Source organism: Nipponia nippon, unplaced genomic scaffold (assembly GCF_047370975.1).
Source record: "Nipponia nippon isolate SJK-2023a ecotype South Korea unplaced genomic scaffold, ASM4737097v1 scaffold_6, whole genome shotgun sequence".
NCBI classification, from domain to species: Eukaryota; Metazoa; Chordata; class Aves; order Pelecaniformes; family Threskiornithidae; genus Nipponia; species Nipponia nippon.
Window position 1 is genome coordinate 3,551,403 of NW_028262380.1, and position 16,642 is coordinate 3,568,044.

Below are 16,642 nucleotides of genomic sequence, written 5' to 3' on the forward strand. Positions count from 1 at the left end.
GAGAGCAGGCCTAAAGTTATACTTCTGAGCCTTCGTATTCATAAGAGCGGCCAGTTTGCAAGAGGGCAAAATCCAGAGGCTCTGAGATACACCACGTGTTAAGCAACACTGGAAAACACATGTGAATATATTTATTTTCAGGCTTCTCAAACATATCCATAAGAGCTTCATTTCTGGAACAAAAGTGAGATGATTATCTGCTGGCATGATAAAAACGGTATTCAAATCGTAAAGCAGCAGCAAAGTTTTGCATGCTGTCCTGCCACACGCTATCACGAGAAAAATTTATGGTACCTCAAAACCTTCAGGTTGAGAGCCAGGATATCCCCGTTCCGTACACGCGGTGCCTGGAACAAGAGGCTGCCCTTTCCCAGAGCACTGCTGGAATCTTTATAAACCACTAAAATGCCTTTTTTTTTTTTTCCCTAAAAAAAAAAAAAGCAAATCCTGTTCTTCATATTTCTCCTCTTACTCAGTAAGATTTACTTACTTGAGAGTTTTTCCCTTTAAGAAACCCCTGACAGCACCACGACTGTAATATCTGTCCCTCCCGCCCCCCGGGTGTAGCCGAGCCTCTCGGGCCACCTTGCCACCAGCAGCCAGACCCAAGTTGCCTTCTTGGCTTTTCTGCCACTGACCTATTTTGTTTCTAGGTCACTTCTTCCTCCACCTCCGTTTCTCCTCCTGTCCCTGGTCAGGGGCTGGGTCTGCACAGTGCGTAGCAGAGCCTGCCGTGGACGAAGTAAGCATGGCTATAGCCAATATCTTCCTACATTAAGTGGACTGACCTCCAGGTCAATGCAAGTCCTCCCTTTCCTTTTTTTTTTTTTTTTTCCTTCAAATAAAGATGAGCAAACAGAGAACCTTCCCCAGATTTATCAAGACCTCTCTTGAGATCGCACCATCAGTTATCACTTCAGAGCTCACCTGAAAGCTCACAAGACGGCTCTTCCAAAGCAAGTGATGCCCAGCTGGGAGCAAACAGGACTTCAGGCTGGTTGCAATGCGGGTTGAGGTCAGGAACAGATTTCCTGGCTGCAGAACGCTCTCTGACACGTACCATGACGTAATTTACTAACACAAATCAGTAATATCAGTCCTTAGCCAGCCGCAATGCCAGCCGCAATTTGTGAATGAAGTGTTTGAAATCCCCAGAGTATGAATTGAGACATCAACTCTGAAAACGCAGGGTCCCAAGCAAGGGATGGGCCCCACATGGTCCCAGGGATCTGCTGGAGGATCTGCTTCTCGGTTTGCAAGCACCATGAAGTTCACCACTAGGGCCGAACCACTTAATTGCAGGCATTATCAGCGCTCCCAAGGGCTGCAACGCTCCAGAAAAGCCCCAGAGCTGCCTAGTCCATCCCATTTCACATCATCTCTGATCACTGCTCTTCCTACCACACGGTCAACCAGAGCTGAGCCCGCGTGAGCACACCAGACCCTACACTAAAAATAACAGACACAGAAGAAGATGCACTGGATGCACAGAGGACAAGCGAGGATGGTTGGGTAACGGTTTTGGGAAAACCATCTGCAAGTTGCCTTCTGGTCAGAAGATCCCCAACTCCTTGGAGGAGAACATCTGAGCACAGACCCAGAGAGACATCCTACCTTCAGCAATTAAACCAGAAACGTCTGCTGCTCTCTGCAGCCCCGGAGCAAGGTCACCGCCGATGGGGTGGAGACCAAAGCGAGCTAAACCCCTGGGTTTTAGATCATCGGAATAATCGTAACTCGGAGAGGTTATTTCGAAACATCAGGAGCGATATGGGAAGGCAGTCATCCCAAGGGGGGCCGGTTCAACCACAGAGCAATCCAGCGCTGATTGATTCACTGCTCATACCTGAATCAAGGTTTCCTGTCACCTATTACTTAACTCAGATACACAAAACCTACAAGCTCTAACATGCCGAACTCTGTTTTTAAGACTGGTATGCTGCTGCAGCACCTCTGCAATCAGCCTCGAACGTGCTTTTATCGATCTAGCTCAGAGCGTCAAACAGCGTTTTGGACCCACGTTATGAATACCAGTCTTAAAACTCCTCGTCTAACCCTGCAGGCAGGTAGCATCCACCAGCGGTCGGGTATCCGGACACTAGGAATCCCGGCTCACTTGCAGCGCGTCTCCTGCCACCTGGGATTTCCAGGCTAGACATCTCCCATTTCCACCTGAAGAGACATTCACACAGCGCTCTGGAAAACACGGACACGGCCTCGGTGCTCGCCACCCTTACCAGCAGAAACGATGAACCTACCAGCGCCGAGGAAGGGCAGGGGCGATCCTGCCTGCGGTACCTTCGCGCCCTAATTCGTCTCGTGCTTCCCAGGTAAACGCCGGGGAAGCCAGGAAGGATGCCTGTACTTCCCCTTCTTCAGACACACAGGGATTTGGGGGAGGGAAGGAATTTGGCTGGCTTCCCTTCACTACGCAAAGGAAGGGAGAACAGGGATGTCTTCCCGGAAGGACCAGAAAATAGCCGCGGCTCGAGTTAGACGGTGGGGCAGGATGTGGAAGTCCTCGTTACGGCAATAAAAAGGTCTCAAGTACTTGGCCAGGGCGCCGGGAATACACCAACACACCAGACCGGCTAAGAAGCAGCTTTTCACATCAGCGTGGTGGGACCATTTTTGTTTAATTGTTCCTCGGTGTTAGCCAAGAAGGAAAGAGGTGGTGGTCTGTTCCCCCTCATCGCAGATGTCCTCGGCTCCCTGCAGCAGCAGCGGGCTTAAAATTGGTGACACCTACACCTCCTGCTCCCTCCTGCCAACCTGGGACGTTTGGTTTCACGTACAGGTTTTAATTTTGCTTCAGAGGAGGGATGGCACGGCACGACCTGACTCACGCAGGAGAGGCAGAGGTTATGCTCTTGTCTACTCTTCTGAAGTCGGAGAACTCTTGTTTTCCGTCCCAGGTCCAAATTAGTACTAATTATTCCATGCAAAATGGAGTTGCTTCAACAGGAAGGAATTAGGACAACAAATTATTCTGGAATAAAGAGGACTCGCTGCCTAAGCAAGCGATCTGTTTGCTCATGGAATAAAAGGGGCGTTCTACCACACATGTTTTGGGGAAAAAGCAGTACCCACTCCATTTTTAAAAAAATTTCTGACCTCCATGCCTGTTACAGTAGCCACCAGGATTTCCTACATGACCAACATGCCAAAACCCAACCCACACTCAGTTGTTTCGACTTCCACCATCAGAACTGCGGCCACCATAAACACAGCAGTACCATATGTGTAACCACAGCAAAAGCGGGTTTGGCGGCCAGGGCTGATGCTTTCGGTTACGCGAGTTTTGACTCGGGGCAGGGAAGGAAGGGGGACGCAGGCACGCACCCTCCCGCAGCCTAAAGGAGGGTTTCCCAAGACGACGACACAACCCTCAAATGCAGGCGAGCCCTGGTAGTCCCACCAGAGTCGCGACGAGACCTCCGCCTCCCACCTGCGCTGCCCAACCTCAAACCAGCTCAACCCCGGCCCGCGGGCCATGCGCAGCCCCACCGGCTGCAGTCGTACAGCGCATGGTTAGATCCGGTCCCGCGGTGGAGATGGGTTATTCGTGTGCCCCGACGTGCCCCCCACCATCACCTCCTCCCTGCACAGACACAGCAGCACCCAACCCCGTGGGGCGGCCCCCGCCTCGCTGTGCTACGTAACACCTTACGCTGAAAAAAAAAAAAACAAAACAGAAAAAAAAACCAACCATGTGGGGCAGATGTGGGAAGCAGAGCCGCTGTCACAAGGGTTTCCAGGACCACGCTGGAGGCACAGATGAAATTCAAGGTCTTCTGAAGACGTTAGCCAGAGAAAAGTATGAGTGAGCCAGCTCCGGACTCGTGGCCGGGCAGATGCATGTGACAGCGACGGCGCCCACAGAGCCCAGGCCACATTTGCCACGAGGTTTGGCTACAAACATAAGTTTCGAGCACTGCCAGGTACTACGGCTTACAGAACAGCCACACAGAGTTGCATCTGAGAAAAGGGTTTCCAGTGTTTTTTGTGAGTCTAATGAGAAGAAAGGATTTGTGATGAAAGCCTCTCTACCCACTTACAAACGCTAGAGACATCAGGAAGAACAGGATCAGATCAGCTTCTAGCGATATCCAGGATCAGCTGCTCCTGAGGAAGATGCAAGAAATCATTCTGGACAGTTCGGGAATCACTTGCTTATCGGTAAATCTCTTCCTAAGCCCTTCAGATAGCGATTAAGCACAATGGTTCATACCCCATATATTAAATATTAATCCTTCCTAATGTGACTGCCGATGTTCCGGTTATCCGAATCGGATAACCACACACCCCCAACAGCCCATTCCTTTTCCACTCCAAACCACGTAAACACAATGTACAAAACCCAGCGGTATTTTGCGATCCAGCTAGAGGAGAGCTGGCGATATTCTTCTCGGCCTCCGAGCCTGGAAGCAAAACAGCTGGATCTCACCAAAAGCAGGAGGGAAAGAGTTAAGAGCAGGGAGATGAATCAGCCCGCTGCTAAAAACACGGACATTTCCTACCTCTTCGCTCTAGTGTTTCTTCCTGTCCGCAGGCTTCGGAGATGCTTACGGACCTGGTCGCATTCAAACGATTTCCACCGCGACAGGAAAGCCTGGGGATTTGTTTTATTTCAAGAGGAAAATGCGATTTGTGAATGAGACCAGAAAGCGGCCGTGAGGACTGACCTCCTTCCCATAGGACACCAAGAATAAAGCACCAGCCAGCAGCTTGTGCATCTGCTGTACTGCTCCTGACCCTATAGAAGCGTACGGGCGCTCTGTTCTACCCCAAATAACCTGCCCCACGCTCCCCGGTGTTTCCAGGCATCGCTCAGACCACGACGGCGCAGCCGTGGCTCGGCACTGCCGTACCCAAAGGGGTTACGGCAGACTCGCGGGCCGAGCACGGCAGAGGTCAGGCAGCCTGCGTCCTTCCCACTGGATGGGGATCCGCCATCCTGCTGCAGACACAGAGGGTCGGAGGAGAACAGACGTAGGTCGTCGTCGGGAGGAGACGGGGAGAGAGGGAATTCAAACTACTCTTCCACAAGGATGTTGATGTTGGACTTGGACCAATATCAGGGATCCGCACAAAGCATCAGTTATTTGAGAGTGACATTTCAGAAAAGCAGAGCTATGTATCCTATTAGCTTGAAAACAATACAGCCGCACCAACGCCAGGACAGCAATGCCCCTGGAAACGGGAAACATCTATTTTCAGCACCTCCCAGTATCCCCCTCACTGCTTTAACAAACTGTTTTTATAAAGATCAGGCAAACGCTCTGGAGCTTCCCACAGATAGCCCCCTGAAAAGCTCTCCAACAGGGATGGAGAGGAACATGCGGAAGGGGAACGTGGCAGTGCCCGTTTTCTGCCCAGCACAGACACCAAGTCTCTCTCGCGCAGCATCCCAGGGTCCCAGCGAAGCCGTGATCCGTGTCCCCCCCAAAACGTCCCAGCTCTTCATCATGGCCACAGCAGAAGTCAGTGGGGGAGCTGGCAGCACTGTGACCGTCCCCGGGGTCCCGTTCCTCCTCCCAGAGCCCCGCATCGAGCTAGTTTCCCAACCTCACCGTGGGAATAATGGCATGAGTTTGCATCTAATTCTTGACAGAGAGAGACATAAATCCTCCTTGCAAACCCGGCAGCTGCCTGCATCGGCTGCAGCCACCCCGTGCACCTCCTTCCCTGGCATCGGCTGCTGCAGCAACAGGAATTAAAATAAAGAAGGATGGAAAAACTCCTGCTGGGGCTGCAGTTTTATTTGCCTGCGCCCCTTTCATTTCTAGAAGTCTTTGTACAGGAGAGGAAAAATCCCTAAATATCTTCAAAGCCTCCTGCATGCTCGCAGCAAGCTCCCCCCAGCCACAGACAGGCAGAGAAGGGATGACTAATTTTTTTTTAGCGTAATACGCTGCGGAGAGCGTCCTGCGAACAAGCAAAGTAAATTCCTGAGGCTCTCAGCAAGGACCCCGCCGCTCCTTGCGAAACTTCCCAGCTGGAACCTCGCAGCTGAAAAGTCAGAAAACATCGTTTTTCCCTCCTCCAACAAACAGGGGCTGGGATTCCTTTCACGACAGTATTTGGATTTTAATGTCAGTCCATATTTAGCAGGAGGAAAAAAAGCCTCCCTTCCTTCCTGTCACATTTTCCACCCTTGATGACATCCAAGATCAGAAATAAGCAAGTGTTGGCCGAGGAGGCAGAACGCATCTACCCGAGGGCGGCAGAGCCCAGAGCGCGGCAGAGCCCGTACGTTCCCATTTGGGATGCTCGGAGGCACCGGCAAGGAGGGGACGCAGCCCTTGGACCTTGTGCCGAGGAGGGGTGTCCCTTCCAATGCTCCGGCTTGGAGCATCTTCCCGAGGGCGGGAGCCAGGCCCTGAGCCTACGAGGCTGGCGTACCCTTCCCGAAAAGAAGCCTCACGTCCCCAGGACAGGCCGAGGGCCACCGAGGAGGCCGTGGGTCAGGCCGATGTGGTGTTTGCTCGTGGGTGGGGGGCCCGGTGCCGGACCCCCAGTGCTCCTGGGTGCTGGTGTCCACGGAGCCCTGCGATCCGGCGGCAGGGATGAGGCGAGCCCTGGCTGGAGATGGTGGGGTCCGAGCGTGGCCCCCGCGATGTCCAGAGAGGATGGGGGGGGGGGGGGGGGCGTCCCCAGCTCGGACCCCCTTGGCCGCCCCCACGGGCGCGGGGCCGCTGCAGACCCACGCGTGAAAGTTCACACGCCTCGATCCGCCGTTCACTTTGTATTATTTAAAAAAAAAAACCAAAAACGCGGAAGGGGGGGGACGGGGACGAGGCCCCACGCAGAGGCCGCGGACACGCGTGGGTGCCGCCCGGAGAGGGCCCCCCCCCCGCCATAACAACCCCGGGCCCGTCCCCGCCGTCTCTCACCTGCGGCGCCGGGCCGGGCCCGCTCCTTCTCCCTCGCTGGCTCTCGCCGCCGCCCAACGACGCCGCGGCGGGGCGGCCGCGACCATGGACGCCGCAGCCGGAGGAAAGCTCGGGGAAAAGGAAGGGGAAGGGAAAGGGAGGGGGGGGGGGAAGGCACCGCCGTCCCCCTCAGCGCCCGGCCGCGGGGCTGCCGGCCCTCAGCGGCGTCCCCGCCGCCGCCCGCCCGTTCCTGCCGTTGCCGCCATGGTGCGGCTCCATGCAGGGCGCGCTCCGCTGACAGGGACGGGGCGGGGCGGGGAGAAGGGCGGGGCGATGCGGGATCCCTCCGCCGGCCGCCCCGGGGACGTCGCCGTTCCGGTGCTGCCACCTGCCGGTGTTTGAGGCGGCTCTGACCCGCGGAAAGCGGGGCCTCCCCTCCGTCCCTGCCCCGCTGCGGTCGCAGCGGGGCAGGGACGGAGGGGAGGCCCCGCTTTCCCCCGTCCCGCCGCCATGAGGTGACCCCCCCGCCCCGGGGGAAGGAGAGGGCGGGCACTTCTCCCCTCACGCCGCCTGTCTGTCACCGCGACGGGTACACGCGCCGGCCAATCAGCGTCGGGGCGGTGGGCGGGCTCGGGGCCTTGACGGGGAGTGCATGGCGGCGGCGGGCGCAGGTAGGAAAGTTTCATATTTTTTTTTTGTTGCCGTTTCCCTGAAATACGGCATTTTCTGTTTATCGCTTTTCCTCCATCCCTTTCCATCAGCGAGAATGCATCGCTCGGGGCCTAAAGCAGGGTCCCAGCCTCGGCCTGGCTCGCGTGGCGAGACCTAGACCGGGATCAACCCGGCAGCGAAAGGGATAAACATAAATACGGGTTGGGCAATGGCAGGGGGGAATTAGGTTGGTGAAAGCAGAATCGAGAGTTAACCTTTAACCGGAGTATTTCTACTTCACGTCTTTTCCGCCCAGGAATTCTCCCTACGCTGATCGCCGGCCGTGGCAAGGTTAAGCGCTAAGCCCAAGCTCCTATAGAAAAGCCGAGCTTTACCGGCACGTTAAGTCTCTCTTTTTCGGCAGGTGTTGAGCCAGGATGGGTTTTGCCGAAGACAAAGTGTACGAATACATTTTCAAAAACTTCAACACTTTCAAGAACATCCGTGTGGCGTCGCTGATCGATTCCCTGACCTGCCTGACCGACGCCGACAGAGTAATCTGCTTTCCCCAGTCCCCAATGTATAGCTCAGGCAACGTATAGCTGCCTTACCTCTAACCCAGACCCCCTCTTAGATCCGCTGTGTGTTTTATTTAGGATGAACTTCACACCCGGGAGGAAACGCGAGGGACCCATGCCACCGTCTATAGGTTTTATCAGCACCTGAAGTGCCGGCAGGGCTGGGTGACGGATCTCATCGACGCGCTGCGCCAGAACAACGCGGGGCACCTGGCCGACGAGCTGCAGCACGTATACGACTCCTGGCAAGCCCGTACGTAGCCTCGGCGTTCCTGCCTGCTGCCCCGGGGGTCTGGTGGAGATGGGGACCCGAAACACATCTCCCGGTGTCCGCGGAGTAGCTGGCCCCTCTCCCTGCCCCGGCTTCCCAGGGGCCTGGGGGTGTCCGTGACCGTCCCCAGGGATGTCCCTCACCCCGGTGACGTGCCTGGGGATGGTGGGGTCCTTGTTTGAAGGTGCTTGGGTTGGCGGTGGGCTGGGTTTCTCACCTGGAGGGGAGATGGAAAGATGAGCGAAGGGGTGCTGCGGGCTTGGCCAATGTGGGGACAGAGCAGGGGCACGCGAGGGGCTGCCTCGGCCCCACGTTCACCCTCTGCCTCCTCGGTTTTTCCCCCGACGTCCCCGCTCACGAACTGCCTTGGCTCCTCCAGATCCCCCGGCTCCCGCTGCTGCCTCCTTCCCTCCTGCAGCCAGCGATGCCCGTCCTGCCGTCTCCTCCATCGGTGCTCAGACGCTGTCCCCAGGGCCGAATCCTGCTTCGGGCGCCCCGTTGGCTGAGCAGCCGCAACGAGACCTGCCCGTCGGCGGCCGTCTGCCTCTCCTGCCCAGTGCTGCCACCACCACGAGCACCGACCTGGATGCCAGGGCCCCAGTGCAGGAATCGGTGAGCGGGGCACGTGTCGAGATGGGGACGCAAAGGTCCCTTTTGGACTGGAGCATTGGTTCGCTGGGGCGTGGGGAGCCCGTGGCGGGGGCAGGCTCGTTCAGGGACACCCCAAGCAGCCTCTCGCTGCTGATCTCTGCTGCTTGCTTGCTGCATCTGGTAACTTATAGCCTACATATGGCCCTATAACTGCTCCCCTCTCCTGCTTCCCCTCCATGGATGGGGGTGCAGGGTCTGCTCCGTTAGTCCAGGCTCCCCTCCACAGCCCCCAACCCCGTGCAGACCTCCTGTGAGCTGTGTGGTGGGTGCCAAGGAGACACCCCCTTCATCACCAGGCTGGTGTGGGTCACTGGGTCAGGGTTTGGGGCACCCCGATGATCCAGATCCCCTCATCCTGGCACAGTAATTTAACACAGCTCATTTCCTTCCAGCTCCCCAAAAACCTGGAACAAGAGAGTCCCCGGCCGCCTGCGCCTGGGAGCATGGTCTGTGAAGGAGTGAGCGATGGGCATGGCGGAGAGGGGCATCTCCTGCGCCCCATCGAGGCCACGCAGGCGGCAGGGGGGACCCCCGGGGCAGCCAGCGCGGCCGTGCCAGCGGCTGCCCGCCCCGAGCAGAGCCAGGACTGGCTGAGCCGCCAGCAGCGCCCGGTGTGCGTGGACAACGGGTGTTTTGGAAACGCCAACCACCTGCACCGCGGCGCGCCGGGCTTGGGTCTGGGCAGGTCTCTTCCGCCGAGGGATGCGGGCGCTGCTCGCAGCCCTGAGCAGCCCAGGAACGAGCCCGAAGAGGATTGCTACGTCTCGAATGAGTTGTCCTCGAGGCTGGAGGGGACCACTCGCAGCGGGGGGCCGCAGCCCCCAGAGTCCCTGCCAAAAAAACAGGCTATGCCCAGCTCCGAGTACGGCGAGCCCCCAGCCAGCTTCGTGGATGTGCGCAGCCCCCTCCTCATACAGCAGCAGTTCGATGCGGAGCAGAAGCAGGTCAGGATGCTGCGAGAGCACGCAGGAGATGGAGGTGGGTTTCTTTCCCGGCAGTTCCGTGTAGCCACCACGCTGATGGGGAGCAGCGCTGAAGGTGCTGCCAGATGCCCGTCCTGCTTGACAGTGAGGATGGAGAGCGGCAGAGAAGGTCCAGGCGTGGGGCAGGGCCCTGCCAGGAGGCCGTGGGGAGCCTCCCAAAGAGTGGTGGTAGCTGCGGCTGTTGGTACAGGACAGCCCAAGGTTGCGTCCGCCTTGTGGCCTGCGAGCAGTCTTGGAGGTGTAGAGAACAGCTCCCTGTGCTGTTGTTACTCATCTCCTCTCCTGTCTCCTGGGCCGCAGTGACCTCCTCCAAGAAGGGAGTGAGGTTGGGTTGTGCAGAAATCCAGCCTGGCTGCTTGTTTTCCCCTGGTTTTCCCTCCCGTTGTTTTTGCAGTTGTTGCTCGCTGTATTTTGGCACAACGTCCTGACCAGGACTTGGCAGAGCCACTGGCTTAATTTCTGATGTGAAACGTGCCCCAGTTGAATGTCTGCACCCTCGTTTCAGCAGCCTGGGGCCACCCCACTCTCGAAGGGAGAAACAGATTGGGTGCGCTGGCTTGGCTGGTGCCGTCTGGTTTTCCTGCACCTACCGGGAGAGCTTGGGTGCCGTGGTGGAGCCAGGGCCGTGCGGGCAGCACCCAGTGGCACCGGGTCCTGCTCCCCGTGCGACCTCCTCAGCTCTGGGAGTATCCTGTTGCAGCACCCCTGAGGAAGAGCAAAACTGATCTTTTAGGTCTCCTGATGAACACAATACGTTTTGTTTTCTCCCCGACAGACGCTTGGATGGAAACAACTACCCCGGACGCTACCCCTGCGCCCAGAGACGCTTCCCCATCCTGCGACACCTCCGTGAAGCCTCCTGTACAAGAGCAAAAACTGCCCGCGGGGGAGACGGCCAGCAGCACCCTCTCCATGCCGACGAAGGAGAAAGTAGGTGACCTTTCCCTTTGCCACTTGCATTTCATTCAGGTCTTTGCAAACTCCCCCTGGTCGGGAGATTTTCTGCTGCAGTGTAAGATTTTGAGCTGGTGGCGAGTTTATTCGGGGCTTTTTTACCCACTGTGCTCATGTCCCCGTCCGGATGCTGTATTTTGGAGCACGGGAGAAGGGAGCCAAGGTTTGTTGGGCTTTGACTCCTTATTTCCCCCTCCTTGACTTGCCAGTCAGTCTCCTGGCTTCCAAGTGCCTGTTTCCACCCCTCTCCTCGCTGTTTGTCTTCCCCTCCTTCCTTCCCGTGTCTCCCCCGAATCCCAAAGGTTCCCCAGAGCCCCAACACCTCCCTGCCCCGCTCACTCCCCCAGCCCTGGGAGTTACCTGTGACCCAACCTCGCTGGCAGTGGCTGGAGATGTGGTGGTTGAGCGCTGAAGTGGGCTCATTGCGTGATGTGGGTGCCCGAGACCAGGCCAAACGGGTGCTCCCCATGGCACCCAGCCCCTCTTGTTGTTTCCCAAAGGTGCTCCCGGCCTCGGCAGAGCCTCTCCCGACTGTTGCAGGAAGCTCTGAAGGCGCATCTGGGAGGCGGGCCTCCCAGCTGAGCTCTGGCACAAGCATCTGGGCATCTTGCAGCAACATGGAGAGCAATGCGGAGCTCAGCAAGGTGGGCATCCTCCTCTCCGTGGCTGGGGAGAGCCCAGAGGCGGCCGGCAGATGCCCAAGCTCTCAGGGGCCCAGCGGCCCCTGTTCTGGGCCGTCCGATAGCCTCACCTTCAGGAGTGACCCAATGTTGGTGAGCACGGATAGCTCGAGCTCAGGAGAAGCGCTCTCCAGAGTCTCCTTGGGATGCCCAGCTCCAGCAGCTCGTGAAGACCCCAGGGGAGAGGAGACAGCTGGAGCAAGCAGAGACTCCTGTCCGCCTCTGAGCTGGGACAGCACCTCCTTGGGCACCCATGAGGTCTGCGTGGAGCATTACCCCAGCGCCCAGCTCGGGGCAGGCAGCGACCTCCGAGATGGAGACGATCGCCTTGGAACCTCTCCAGTTTTTGATTCTAGCAGGGGCCGCGGCACTGCGACCAGCTCGTCTCAGGCCAAAGTCCCCCCAGGGGACAGCAATGGACCGTCCCTGCCGTACATCGTTCCAGCTGTGGGCATCGCTCTGATTTCAGCTGCGGCGTTTCTGGTGTACGCTCGATTGCAGAAATAGCGCTGGAGTGGATGGGATGCCACGACCGTCACTCAGCCTGGGCGATTCCTCTTTGTAGCAGGAATTTGGCCAATGCATTTGAAGCCTAAAGAGCACCGGGGGGGACGGTAGGGGCGTTGTTAAATCTCTTTCTGGAAGGTTTTGCTGGAAGAGGCCTTGGTTGCGTGATGCTGTTGGTTTTGAGTCTGTTCTCCCCCATTTCCCAACCATCTTGTCTCTAGCCTTCTCCTTCTACACCCATAGAGAGGGTCTCGTTCAGGGAGTGACCCCTTGAGTCAAAAAAGAAAGTCCTCACGGCGATTCTCCACATCTTCCTTGTTTGGTCCCAGGAAGCCCCAGGGAAACATGTCCTGGTGGTCCAAAGTTTTTGCAGACATCAAGTGTCCAGGTTTTACAGACATCCTGCAAAAGTGGGGCTGATTTTGTTGGCTCTGCTCAGCTTGGCTTGAAGACGTGCCCGAGGGTCCATGCAACAGCCTTCACCAGGCGCCTCATGTTGCATTTGCCTTACTGGGTGTCTCTGGCTCTGCTGCCGGGACCTTGGCACGTCTCTGCTCCTCCTTTCCCCCGGTGCTGGGTGCGCGGGCGGGACCCCGGTGCGCTAAATCACGCTGCCTTCTGCGCATTTGTGATGAGAGACGCCCTGTGATGAGAACGCGCCAGGTCAGACCGCGTGCAAACTTTCCCCTCTGCCGGGAGCTGGCGTCCTGCTTCTGTGCTTTGCTTTGGAGCATCCTCCCCTGGTCCTGAGGATCAGGGATGGGCTCTGGGATCGCTTCGTGCAGCACTGACATCTTGGGGATGAAGCTGAGGGTCAGGAAAGAGCCGCATCGCACCAGCCTTCTCGAGGATCAACCACTTTTCACCCCCCTCCAGCCAGGGAAAGGGGGATTATGCTTTAAGAGGAACATTTCACGCAAAGCCAGCATGAAGTGGACTTGGTCCCACACAGGATTGTTGGGCGTCTTTCATCTTTAGGCTGTATTTTTTGAGCCTGGCTAGGAGGGTGGATATAGTTCTCGCCTTTCCCGATACCTGGTGCTATGGGATAGGAATATAGGAAACTTGTGTCCAGGTTGGGACACAAACAGGATTGACTCTGCTCCATGGCTGAGATGCTCTGGGTTGTCTCAAAGGTCCTGTTTAAAACTGCAGCCCGTAATTTCCCTGCCTTTCGGGAGCAGAAGCAGCCCCGCTCGGTCGCTGTTGGCACGCATTTCTAGCTCTAGGCAGAGTTGAGCGATCCCCAGCCGTGCTGCCCGCTTCTGTCGCTGTGGCTGCAGGTTATTCGCCATCTCATCCGCTTGCTCCCAACAGCCCAGGGGCACAAAAGTAACAAAACCACTTTTTTTGTAATTAGAGGGTTATTGTAGCTAGAGCATTTCTTTTTTTTTTAAGCTCTAAAGATGCCAGCGCAGACTTTCAGGTGTTCCCACCCTCCCGTGATTTGCTGGGGGGCAGCAGGGGAGCTGTGGCAGGAGGCGGCACTGGGCTAAACGGTTGGCGATCTGGTGGTGGATTTGCACAGCAGGCGGCTCGTGCCACGGGCTGGCACGGTTTGAATCCGGCGAGTCCGCAAGGATGCCGTGGGCTTTAAACTGTTGCAGTGGCCTGGTGCCGATGGCCGGGCTGCACTTCTAATCCAGGCTGTTGCTTCTTCCCTGCTTTACTGTGTCCAGAAATCTATTCCTCCTGGATTCCTGCCGTTTGGCACGGCTTCCCGAAATACGACATTCCTGCTGGCAGGGGAGCAGGAGGGCGATGAGCGCTCGTGCCCGGAGCTCGGCCTGTGGTGGGAAGGGTCCGTCAGCTCCACGACGGGGCAAACGGCTGCTCCTCCCTCCTGATGCTTTCCCTTTGCCCAAAAATGCAAGAAGTGCCTCCCTTAAACGATCCGGACAATCGATATATGCAATAGCGAGGTGTTGATTCTGATCTGACAGGGCTGCTCTCCAGGTGAACTGGAGATGTTCATCGCTTCCTCGGTGCCTTACCCGTCAGAGGAAGGGACGGTGCTTTTCCATACCCTTGACCGCCTCTGCTGGGAGAGGGAACGTGGGGAATGTTCTCCCCGTTTGAAGATAACATGGTGACTTGTCCAAAACCCCCCCGCAAGCAGGGAGAAGAGCCCGGGATTCCCCATCACCAGTCCCCAGTAAGCCCGTTTCTTTCCTCAGCTTTGGGAATTCTGTCAGTGAGGCGTTTGTCACTGTCACCTCCCCGTGAAAGCTGCAGTTTTCAGCACTAAGAATTGCTCTTTATATGCAGTGGGTAAGGAAATCTCCCCAAATCCCTTCACCTTGTTAAAAGGCTCATGTTTACTATTGAATATTGCACCGAATACGTATTGTGAAGCAGAGGGCGCGAGCCTGCATAACCACACTGCAGAATCCATCCCAAAATTCGTTAGAGGGGGCGTGTGCCTTCTCCACAAGCTTTCTGCGTGATTCGGAGGATGTCCGTGAGATCCCAAACCAGCAGCATCCATACCAAGGCCCTCTTCTCCGATGCTTTACTTGCCTGCAACATTCTTCACATATTTTCCCACTATTTTTTAGCAATAGCTTGTATGCTTTGCCTTTTCACGTCGAATCGCTCTTGTGAAACAGCTGGTTTATCATCACTTCAGACTCGATAAAAGCACGCGTTCAGTTTTCTGCTGTGAAGTGCCGGTATTTTCACAGTTGTAATGTAGCACTTTAAAAGCGTAAGCAGCAGGTGAACCTGCAGGAGGGAACTGTGTCCCTGCATGTGTTTTTTTTAAAAAAAAAAAAGCCTTTTACTAACTAGAATAAAATCATTTCCACTTCACGCTCTACTTGTGAGGTTGCCGTGTATGTTTGTGTGATGAGGGGAATGGAGCTCAGCTTTTGAAGCCTCTCTGGAGCAAGGAAAGTTTTCATGGAGAAGCTGGCTGGAGAATTAAATCACCTAACTTACCTGCTGAGGGAGCGGAGGCTGCAAAGAAGGATCCGCACAGCCCTCCTCTGCCTTTTTTTGGGAGGGTTGCTGCAGCTCACGCTCCGTGCTTTTCCCATTTGAGAAGGCCGTTTGTACAACTTTTGCCATATGCCATTTCAAGCCACTCCGTCCGTGGGAGCTGGACCGTTTCCCTTGCTGTGGAGCTGTGTTTGGATTTCTTGGAGAACCCTTGCCTGCATATCGAGGAGTGCTGCTGGAAATTTGGCTTCCTCGCCTCTTCCTCCTCCTCGGCCTGCCTTTGGGCAGCCAGTTCTGGTACGACCCTTGCTTTCATCTTTGGGGTTGTGTGTTGGGCTTGTCGGGGTGACACCTCCTGTTCCAGCATCCCAGAGGCCAGAGGTGACCCCTGGAGTTTGGGGGTAGGTTGAGATGGTGCCCAGAACCACCCAATCTGCAGTCCTCCGGTGAACAGGGAAGGTTAAACCCCTCTCTGTTGCTCACAGCAACGTCTGGATCTGTGCCGGGGTCTTGAGGAGCGGGAGGTTCATGAAGCCGTTGCCAGAGGGAATGCTTTGAGGGGCACTGCTGGCAGTGCCGCAGCGAGACTGAGGCAATCAGTCCGCATCGGGAAGAGGCGGTGTCGCGGATGGAGCAAGAGTGCACTCGTACGAGAGAAGTGGCAATATGTTTATTGGTAACAAAGTTTGATAGCAAATGCGACAGTGGTTTCACAAGATTCGATGGCAAGGTACACTTGGTTATTTACTGCATAGGGGACGGGGTCAGGGAGACCCTCCCGTTGAGTGATGAGGTTCAGAGAGGACCCCCTTGCTTTCTAAACTCCTTCTCAGAGGAGTCTGGGTGCAGCTGGATCCAATCCTAGTCCCAGACTTGGTCAACGGTTTATGTCTAAAGGATTATATATGCGCAATCAATCCTTTATATTACTTAGCTAAGATTTCAAAGTTTCAGTGCACTTGTTCCCAATTCACTGACCGAGGATCTGTTGCGGCAAGGCATCTCTCACCCTCGAGGAGCAACCCTGAGAGGCGTCCCTGCTCACGGGGAGATCCCGGCGTGCAGCCCGCTGCCGTGCGGGAGAGCTCAAAGGGCTCTTGGGCTGCTCACTATTTATGGGGGTAAGATGATTGACTTGTAGTCATATTTGCATGTGCAGATGCCAGTTTCTTCCAAATCTGGCTTGAGTCGGGCACGGACCAGCGCTGTGGTCAGGCAGGCACGTGACCATAAATTAGTCCTTGGGTGCTGTGCTGTTATTTGTCCCCAAATCCACCTTGAGCCGGCTGCAGCCATCAAGAGCAGGTGCACCCATGGTGGGCACCGCTGGTCGTTAGCTCTTGATAGAGTTAGGGGAGAAGGTCAGGTCGGGGGGCAGGGGGAGCACACCACCACAGGTGGACAGGATTTGGGGACAGTTTCCAGACTCGTTTCGGAGCAAGCACAGGTCTAGAGGATGCCCGCGACACCGGGTCATAGGAAGCCCCGACGGCGGGTTCAGGATGAGCACGGGCAGGGCGGTTCTCCACGCAGCGTATAGCCGAGCTGCGGA

The 16,642-nt window shown here is 56.4% G+C and overlaps 2 protein-coding genes across 5 annotated transcripts in view; one reads left to right on the plus strand and one right to left on the minus strand.

Annotated features, from left to right (window-relative positions):
* PTPRA (protein tyrosine phosphatase receptor type A) overlaps positions 1-7,236 on the minus strand; it is a 131,518-nt gene extending 124,282 nt beyond the window's left edge. For 3 of the 4 annotated variants that reach the window (XM_087737034.1, XM_087737029.1, XM_087737030.1), the window contains exon 1: positions 6,897-7,236. The gene's annotated coding sequence lies outside the window, so the exon portion shown is untranslated. The remainder of the gene's footprint in view (positions 1-6,896) is intronic. The other variant, XM_087737032.1, reaches the window with a different exon arrangement.
* A 113-nt stretch (positions 7,237-7,349) lies between these two features.
* MAVS (mitochondrial antiviral signaling protein) lies at positions 7,350-14,961 on the plus strand. The gene is made up of 7 exons (XM_087737036.1): positions 7,350-7,546; positions 7,951-8,080; positions 8,183-8,357; positions 8,755-8,987; positions 9,419-10,004; positions 10,785-10,939; positions 11,464-14,961. Exons 2-7 carry the CDS (start codon positions 7,964-7,966, stop codon positions 12,148-12,150), a joined length of 1,953 nt encoding a protein of 650 aa, XP_087593162.1. The 5' UTR covers positions 7,350-7,546; positions 7,951-7,963; the 3' UTR covers positions 12,151-14,961.
* The last annotated feature ends 1,681 nt before the right edge of the window (positions 14,962-16,642 follow it).